Source organism: Lagenorhynchus albirostris, chromosome 3 (genome assembly GCF_949774975.1).
Source record: "Lagenorhynchus albirostris chromosome 3, mLagAlb1.1, whole genome shotgun sequence".
Classification (NCBI taxonomy): Eukaryota; Metazoa; Chordata; class Mammalia; order Artiodactyla; family Delphinidae; genus Lagenorhynchus; species Lagenorhynchus albirostris.
In genome coordinates, this window is record NC_083097.1 from 126,567,322 (window position 1) to 126,576,937 (window position 9,616).

The following is a 9,616-nucleotide window of genomic DNA, read 5'->3' on the forward strand; positions in this document are numbered from 1 at the left end:
GAACAGCTGATTTACATCTTGATCCATCAGAACTCTTTTAACTGCAAGTGAGAGAAACCAAACTGACACTGGCTTTAGCAAAACTAGAGGATTATTCGCTTATATATCTGGGCCGTCCGAGGTTGCAGATGATGTCAGACTGGCTGGGTTCAGGTACTCAAATGAGGTTGTCAGGACTCCACTTCTCTTTCCATCTCTAGGACATGCTGTCACATGTGGGCAAGACAGCCCCACGCCCATCCTTTCCAGACTCATATCCTTTCAGTTTAGCAATCCCAGCAGAAAGAATCATCTTTCCCAATACTTTGTGAATAAAATCCCTGGGAGGACTTTGGTTGACCTAGCCTGGATCACTTGCCTATTCCTGAATTGAGGCCATGGAGAGTTGTAATGGCCAAGCCTAGGTCACATGTGCTTCCCTGTGCTCAGGTGTGTGCCCTAACTAAACCACACAGAAAGGGTAGGTTCTTCAGAAAAGAGGAGGACCTGTTACCAGGAGAAAGGGAGAAGGGGTGCGGGACCAAAAACAATAAATTTCCCATTTTACAGATGAGGGAACAGACTGGTGGTATGATAGTTTAATAGTTAAACATGAAGACTCTGGAGTCCCACCCACCTGGCTTTGCTTCCTTGGGGAAATTAACTACAGCTACATCTTTTAAGGCTTTAGAGTCTTCATCTCCAAAATGGAAATAACTGAAGATAAAGGCCAAGAAATAAAAAAGCATGACAATAATAGTCCCTACCGCAAAGGGTTGGTGGTTGAAGTGAGGACTAAGTGAGTTAATACACGTAAAGTGCTTAGGATAGGGCCTGGCACATAGGAAGCCCACAGTAAATGAGGCCGTTACTATTATTGATCAGGCAACATTAACGAGTACACCGCAGCTGGTAAGTGACCTACCTTCTGACTCCTGGGGTACAGAATGGTGAATTCCTCTTTCCTGCCTGTTGCAGAGTGAAGCAGCATGGATGCCATCAGCCAGGTCCCCATGGAAGTCGTGCTCCCCAAGCACATCCTGGACATCTGGGTCATTGTCCTCATCATCCTGGCCACCATTGTCATCATGACCTCCTTGTTGCTGTGCCCGGCCACTGCGGTCATCATCTATCGCATGCGGACTCATCCTGTCCTCAATGGGGCCGTCTGAGAACCTCCCAAGAGGGGCAGGTGACGGATGAGGACAGTGTCCCTGCCCCCAGCTTCTTTCCCTTTCTCAGAAGAGCCGCAGGAGGGACTTTGGAGCATGGACACTGGAGCTCGATATGTGAGGAGACCTGAGTTCTGGTTTTGATTCTGCCACTGGCCAGTGGTGTGAGTTTGGTCAAGGGACCTAATTCTATGAGTTCCAGGCTCCTTATTTTCCAAATGGGGATCATGATTCCTGCCCGTCCTACCTCATGGGGCTGTGAGAACCAATGACCTAGTGGAGGTTAAAGCTGTTGGTGAGTAGATACACAGGTGTTACTGCTGAATGCTGAGAAGCTTTGAAGAACCAAAGACCCTAGCTGCTGATGAGGGTCTTCAAGGTGGTGAGGGAGACACTGGGGCAGAGCAGTCTTCCCCAGTGCCCCTAAGATGAAGGCAAGCAAAGGCACCCCGTCATCATTCCAAGGGACCAACAGCATGTGGCTCAGCGTTCTTTCCTTTGAGGTGCCACTCCCTTGAGTTGTCTAATTTGGGAGGGAATTGAGCATGGCAGGGGGAGGGAGATGGGTGGATCTTCCCAGGACACCGGAATCTGCAGTTTGGAGGGGCTCTGACATTTCTTGGCAACGCCAAGGGAGCTGGGGTGATGGGCTCCATTCTGCATTAGCGTCCTATAGCTTTGACGCTCAAGCAGTGTTGGCAGATGCAGGGTGGCTGAGTTCCCTGGCCAGCTTTCAGGATACCCAGCGCCCGCCCCGTCCCCTGTGTGCCCCTCCGCCCCAGCCCCTGCTGTAATTAGGTCCACCGCATAATGTGTACTCCCTTCATCCCCTCCCACCAGCACTGCAACCATTCCAAGGTACGAAATGTTCCCAGCACCTTTGGAACTAACTCAAACAATGATGTTTATTTTAAATGCTACAATTTATATTTATATGTATAGAGAGATTTCTGGACCACTCAAGCTCTTTGACCGAAATAAGGAGCATCTGGGGATTTGTTAAATTATGTAAGAAGATAGCACAGATTATCGGGATATTATTGTGTGAAAATGATGCTTTTAGGTTGATCTGATTTCATTGATGTACCTAACTAATTTCCAATAAAGTGCTAGAATGAGCATGTCTGAAGTCTTTCTTTAAAGAGCACCTATTAAACTCAGTAAGAGGATTCCACTGAATTTATGGTCTTAGGGACAGATTGAATATAGGAATAGAAAGGGAAAGAGGACAATCAAATCAACTTCAGTAAGTGGGTGAATTTGTGCAGTTTACACAGACATAGAATGCAGGAGGGAGAACAGATTTTGGAAGTGAGATGACTTGAGTATCGGGTTTAACATGTTGAGTTTGAGGTGCTTGTGCTATTCAGGTGGGTACTTTCAGGATGCAGTTGGAAACCTGGGAAAGATTTTATAGCTGGGATTATGTTTGGGGGGATTATCTGCATAATTAGACTGGGAGGAGTGAGGTACTAATGCAGAACTGGTAGAATGCTAAAGAGGAGTGGAAGGGGAAGGGGGGGAATGACAAAGCAAGGAGACGGAAAAGGTCATGTGATGTGAACTGATTATGAGAGGGATACAGTCATACTCTGTGAGCAAAGGAAGGATGGGGGGTTAGGAATTGGAGACAGCGGGAACAGACAACTCTTTCCAGGAATAGAATGTAGTATAGAGGTAAGAGAGGAAGGTTTCGGAGAAAATGGTCAAAGGGGGATAGATATATGTGACAAGATTCTGATTGGTTTGCTCAGCATCTATTCCAATTTTTTTTTGTTGTTTTCTAATATGCCTTCCTGGGTGGCAGAGGCTAGAAAGTGAAAAACTATACTGAATGTGAAAAACTCCCATTTTCCTAACTAAACTTTAGCCAGAGATTCACGTGTGATTTAGATTTTGCTAATTGGATGCATGCATTGGAAGCTGAGTTTGGAATCTAGTTGGGTTGGGAGAGATACTGCCAGGTGTGAGGCATTCATGGTGCTGATGTGAATCCGATAAGAATCAGTAGACTGGGAACTGCTGGGTGTGCGGCCAAGGCCATGTGTGCTGCCCAGTCCTTCTGAGTCGGATTCCTGGTCTGTAAGGCAGAGGGTATCAGAATTCAATGAGAAAATCCTTCCAAGGTTCTAGGTGACTGAACGTGAAGACTTTCAGGCAGTGCACCAGATGGTGATACAGCTCTTCTTTCACATGGAACAGTCAGCTCACAGACGTTTCCAGAGTCAATCCCATCACATTCCTAGCAGCTCAAGAGTTTATTTTACAGTTCTGCTTTCAGACACTCTGGAGGTAACAGAGGGACCATCCAGTCCAACCTCCCCTGTAATGAAGGAATCCCCTTATTAACCCTGGGGTTGCCAGTTGTTGCCTATTTGGTATTTCCCTGTGTGGCCCTAGACCACCTGCCTCAGGTTCACCCAGGAGCATTTGCTTATACGCGCAGCTTCCAGGGCTCTGCTTCACACTTACTGAGAGTCCCTGGCAGAGGGTTCTTGAGTGTCTGCTTTGTAAAAACAAGCTCTATGGGTGATCAGTGAACAGGTCAAAATTGGAGAACCAAGTGCCAGGGAAAAGGAGTCCTCTTCTTGCTGAAATGACCCCTTGATAGCTGTTCTGTTAGAATTCTTCCTTCAGTGAGAGAGAGGTGGGGACCCAGGGGCACCAGCTCGGCCCTCTTGGGGCCACCCTGAAGAGATCAACTTCCTTTTCCTGTGACAATGTCTGAACAATTTGAAGATAGCTATCATGACTTACCTCATCTTCTCTAAGTGAAAGAGTCACACTTTGCATCAGGCATTGGCTGTCATCCTCCCTCCCTCCCTTTCTGGGAGACAGTATAGCCAGAGATTAAGAGCAAGGGCCTGAAGAATCTTGGCTTCGCGATTCACTAGCTTTATGATTGTGGGCAAGTAACATAGACTCTTTGAGCCTCAATTTCCTCACCTGTAAGACAGATGTAAAATTATACTTACATCACAGAATTGTTACGAGTATTAAATGAGGCCACAAATGCAAGGTGAAAAGGTAAAATACAGCAAATAATCAATGTGATCTATATGAATGAGTCTCAGTTTCTCGAGCCTGTCTGATGGTCGTGACAGTTACTTCTGAGTGTGGGGAGGATTAAATGAGATAATGTAAGTAAAGGATTTGGCCAGTGTCTGACTCATAGGAGTCTCTCAATAATGGTAACTATAAGGCAGCCAATAATATAAAAACACTAAAGGCCTATGATCCTAATGGGTGGGATTTTAAAAATCACTAGTTAAAGCAGTGAGTTTAGCAGAAAACTTCCCCACTGGCACCCTGTAGGATTGGCACTACATTCACAAACGTCCTTAGAACTAATATAAAAATTGTACTTCTCCCTTCAGAAATTATTTCATAACTAACTCACAATAAAATACAAAGTTTTCCAGTTTTAATTCTTCACAGAAATTGCCTTCTAAACTTTTAAGAGTGCAAAAAAACATTTACAATCTTTAAGATAAAACTTTAATCAGGTCTCTACATAATTCTTGCTAAAGAGAAAGAATGGAAAAGTATTGTGAGATGAAATGATAAGAATAAAATTGCCTTTGAAACCCTTCATCCCAAAAGTTGAAGTAGCAACTTTTAAATTGTCCAAATCACACAAATAATTTAATTGAGGTGTATTGAAAGCTCTTCAATTCCCATAAAGATTTACATGCTAGAAAAAAAGTTTCTGTGTTAGCAGGTCTCTAACATTTTTTATGAAAATCATAAAAATTATTTTATGTATTTAAATTTGGACAGCTACCATTATACACTGAATTGTTTACATGCACAAACTTCTGAGTCAAGCAGACTGAATTCCCATCTGGCTCCGTCAGTGTGTTCTTGAAGTAGCTGTCTCGGAGTCTTACTGCCCTCATGAGTTAAAGGGAAGGTTTGTTGATCTCTGCAGGGCCACTGGAAGAATTAAGTCAGGCTCTGTACCTAAAATATTTACAGAGAGCCGGGCCTGTGTAAATTCTCAATGCTTATGTTACCTAAAAACAAAGCAGGATTGTTAGCTCTGTCGTAGAGAATATAGATACAAGTGGGGCAGTTCTGCTGGATTGGTCTCCCTAGATTGGTTTCACCCAAATACCTCAGGGAGCACTCATTCCCAGGGCATGAGCAGGAGAGTGGAAAGGGTGAGCAGGCTGGGGTGGAAGTGGGGTGGGAGACGGTAAGAGACAGCTTTTCTGTGCTCCTGGACCCAGTTCCAAAGTGCATGTGAGTTGTGGAGGTGCGGGCGTTCCCTGCACCAACAAGCAATTCTCAGACACCAGTAGGTGCCCAAGAGTTCAACTCAATTCTGGAACCCGGGAATAGCACTAGATTCTACAGGTAAAGAACTCAGTCCCATAAGACCACCTTCTATTTTAGATGCCAATGGCAAGCCTAGGTTGTTACCTGTCCTTCTGGCCCACTGGCTATAAATCAGGGGGTTTCCATGACCTCCTCCTTGGGTTTGATTAATTTGCTAGAACGGCTCATAGACCTCAGGAAATTTACTCCCTACATTACCCATTTATTACAACGGATATTAAAGGATTTGAATCAACAGCCAAATGAGGAGACATATAGGGCAAGGTCCCAAACAAAGGGGCTTCTGTCCTCATGGAGTTTGGGGCTGGGTAAGGTAGAACATGAAAAATGTTCTGGTTCCCTAACCTGGAAGCTCTCCAAACCTCCTCCTTTTGGGTTTTTATGGAGGTTTCATTAATAGGCGTGATTGATTAACTCATTGACCATCGGTGATTCATACAACCTCTAGCCTCTCTCCCGTACCCAGAAATCAGGAGGTGGGACTGAAAGTTCCACCCCTCTATTCCTGGCAGCCAGCCCCCATTCTTAAGTGCTTTCCAAAAATCACCTCACGAACATAACCCAGAAGTGGTGAAAAGGGGCTTGTTATGAATAATAACAAGACTTATTTCACCTTTATGGCTCTGAAGGGTTTTCAGGAACTGAGAACGAGACCAAATATTATAACAAAAGAGTATTGCTCTTATTGCTAAGGAAATTCCAAAGGTTTGGGGAGCTGAAAGCGACAACTGTGGATGAAGACCAAGTAAAATGAGGAACATATTTTGGTCATCTGAACGACCAAGTATATATATTTCTTATAAATTACAATATCACAACAGCTAAACAGTCTGAGGAGAAATTAGGGTAAGGTAAGCTAGCTAAGGCTGAGTTGGAGGGTTGTGATTGGTGAATGTCAGGGTTCCTTGTGGGTGTTTCCAGTAAACGACTGAGGTTTTGATCTGTGATGTAGGCTGGGCTGTGGGCTCACCCTCCATTTTGTGGCCCAATAAATGAACTCACTTTATCACAACAGTATAAGAAATATATATGAATGAATCTTTAAATTGTTATTAGTGGCTTTAGAATTTCCACTACTGGGGTTTTTTATACTTCATTACTTTTAATCAAGATTTGTACCTCAGAAAACATACTTAAAGTTTTGTTGTTATTGTCGTTGCTGTTGTTAGAAAAAATCCAGTATGACTGCTGCTGTGTCACTTGTTCACGGCAATTATCTGGGACATGTATAACAAAGAATGCATAACTAAAAATGAAGATATTTTGTGATCTAGGAATCGAACCGCAGTTGGCCAAAGAATGATTTATGGAATCCCTGAACATCAGGGCAGTAGATTGCTCTTATTTTCAATTTTTCCATACTTAGTACTAAATTATTTTGAACTTATGGGAAGTTAGGCTAATAAACCACAACTTTTCATTTTGTTGCAAGAAGGCTGACACTTTCAAAAGGGACTAATACTCTTTCTTGGTGTAATGGATTGAACGGTGACCCCCCCAAAGCTTTGTCCACTTCCTAATTCTCTGAACCTATGAATGTGAACTCATTTGGGAAAAAGGTCTTTGTTGATGTCATTAAGTTAAGGATTTTGAGATAAAGAGACCACCCTGGATTATTTGAGTGGGTTCTAAATCCAAAGACAAGCATCCTTATGAAAGTCACATAGAGGAGAGACACACAGAGAGAAGAGGAAGAGGCAATCTGACCATGGGGGAAGAGACGGGAGTGATGTGGCCACAAGCCAAGGAATGCTCAGAACCAGCAAAGGACAGAAGAGCCAAGCAATGCATTGTCCCCCAGAGCCTCTGGAGGGAGTGTGGCCCTGCTGACACCTTAATTTCAGACCTCTGGCATCCAAAACTGTGAGAGAATAATTTTCTCTTGTTCTAAGCCACTAAGTTTGTGGAAATTTGTTAAGGCAGCCCTAGGAAACTAATACACTTGGTAAACTGATGTGGGACAACAAAGTTTTTCAACAACTGAATGAATGGACTAAAAATTCTAAAAAGTAAACAATACTGGATAAGGAGAGATAACATTATACACACTAGAAAGGGAAAGGAGAAGGAGAAGGAAGGGGTTTGGGGAAGAGAGAGAAAGAAGGGTGGTAATCATAATGTGAGCTAAGATTTGTCAGGCTTCCAGCAAAAGTATCAACTGTTGGGGTCCAGGGCAGGCTGCTCCCAAATATTCCACAGTGGCACATTATTTTGAAATACAGTTATTTAAGAAGTGGCTAACACAAGAGGGACATGTCAACCCTCCTGTCTCCCGGAAGGCAGGAAATAAATCTCCCATGTGAAAGGTGCCCTCCCCACGTCTGGAGGTAAAAGGACACACTTATCGCCAGAGATAGGGAATTGAGCCTGAGAATCCTGTATAAACAAACCTTGTTACTTCTTTAATTCACTACCCAAGCCCCAAATCTGTTTAGATTCTTCACTAATTAAGCACCCAAAGCCCAAGTTTGTCCTGTTGATTCCTCACAAATTTATTGTTTGTCTAAAAAGTATAAAAGCTGCTTCTTTTGTAGGAATATGCTATAATTTGTTTAGTCGTTTTACTGTTTATGGACATTGAGGTTGGTTCCCATTTGGGACTATCATGAACCGAGCTGCTAACACTCTTCTTTGAATCTTTTTGTGAACATGCTTTAATTTCTCTTGGATAAGTGCCTGAGTGGAATTGTTTCGTCATAGGGTAAGATGCAAATTTAATTATATAACGAACTGCTGGACAGATCTTCAAAGGGGCTGTACATTTTATACTCCCACCAGCAATGCATGAATGTTCCAGTTGGGTTACATCCTTGTCAACATTTGGTATACTCTTTTTTATTTTACTCATTAATTTTGACATTTCTGTGAAATGATATATCATTGGTGGTTTTAATTTGCATTTCTCCATTGACTGAAGATATTGAGCACTTTTCCAGGAGTTTATTAGCAAACTACTGTTCTTTTCTGAAGTAACTGTTCAAGTCTTTTGCCTATTTTTTAAAATTGGGCTTTTTGGGAGACCCTCAGATGGCAGAGGAGTAAGACGTGGTGATCACCTTCCTCCCCACAAATACATCAAAAATACATCTACATGTGGAACAACTCCTACAGAACACCTACTGAATGCTGGCAGAAGACAGACTTCCCAAAAGGTAAGAAACTCCCCACGTACCTGGCCGTGTGGCTGACAGGGTATTGGTGCTCCAGCTGGGTGTCAGGCCTGTGCCTCTGAGGTGGGAAAGCCGAGTTCAGGATATTGGTCCACCAGACACCTCCCAGCTGCACATAATATCAAATGGTGAAAGCTCTCCCAGATATCTCCATCTCAATGCTAAGACCCAGCTCCACTCAACAACCAGCAAGATACAATGCTGGACACCCTATGCCAAACAACTAGCAAGACAGGAACACAACACCACCCATTAGCAGAGAGGCTGCCTAAAATCATAATAAGGTCACAGACACCCCAAAACACACCACCAGATGTGGTCCTGCCCACCAGAAAGAAAAGATCCAGCCTCATCCACCAGAACACAGGCACTAGTCCCCTCCACCAGGAAGCCTAGACAACCCACTGAACCAATCTTAGCCACTGGGGTCAGACACCAAAAACAGCAGGAACTACAAACCTGCAGCCTGCGAAAAGCAGACCCCAAATACAGTAAGATAAGCAAAATAAGAAGACAGAGAAACACACAGCGGTAAAATCCCACTAGACCAAACAAATGAAGAGGACATCAGCAGTCTACCCAAAAAAGAATTCAGAGTAATGATAGTAAAGATGATCCAAAATCTTGGAAATAGAATGGAGAAAATACTAGAAATGTTTAACAAGGACCTAGGAGAACTAAAGAGCAAGCAAACAATGATGAACAACACGATACATGAAATTAAAAATTCTCTAGAAGGAATCAATAGCAGAATAACTGAGGCAGAAGAACGGATAAGTGACCTGGAAGATAAAATAGTGGAAATAACTACTGCAGAGCAGAATAAAGAAAAAAGAATGAAAAGATTTGAGGAAAGTCTCAGAGACCTCTGGGACAACATTAAATGCACCAACATTCGAATTATAGGGGTCCCAGAAGAAGAAGAGAAAAAGAAAAGGACTGAGAAAATATTTG

At 43.2% G+C, this 9,616-nt stretch overlaps 1 protein-coding gene and 1 long non-coding RNA gene across 4 annotated transcripts in view; one reads left to right on the forward strand and one right to left on the reverse strand.

Moving 5' to 3' along the window:
* Positions 1-2,272, forward strand: part of SMIM3 (small integral membrane protein 3) — a 21,693-nt gene extending 19,421 nt beyond the window's left edge. The window contains exon 2 of the mRNA XM_060144041.1: positions 958-2,272. Coding sequence (XP_060000024.1) covers positions 969-1,151 — 183 coding nt within the window. The 5' untranslated portion in view covers positions 958-968 and the 3' untranslated portion in view covers positions 1,152-2,272. The remainder of the gene's footprint in view (positions 1-957) is intronic.
* Positions 2,031-9,364, reverse strand: LOC132517227 (uncharacterized). 3 transcript variants are annotated; one of them, XR_009539644.1, is made up of 4 exons: positions 8,665-9,364; positions 4,936-5,114; positions 3,909-4,097; positions 2,031-3,474 (listed from the first exon to the last, which is right to left on the reverse strand). It is a non-coding gene; the product is annotated as an uncharacterized LOC132517227 (long non-coding RNA). The 3 variants fall into 3 exon arrangements; XR_009539642.1 differs by lacking the exon at positions 4,936-5,114 and having other exon boundaries at positions 8,665-9,337; XR_009539643.1 differs by lacking the exon at positions 8,665-9,364 and having other exon boundaries at positions 4,936-6,489.
* Positions 9,365-9,616: the final 252 nt, after the last annotated feature.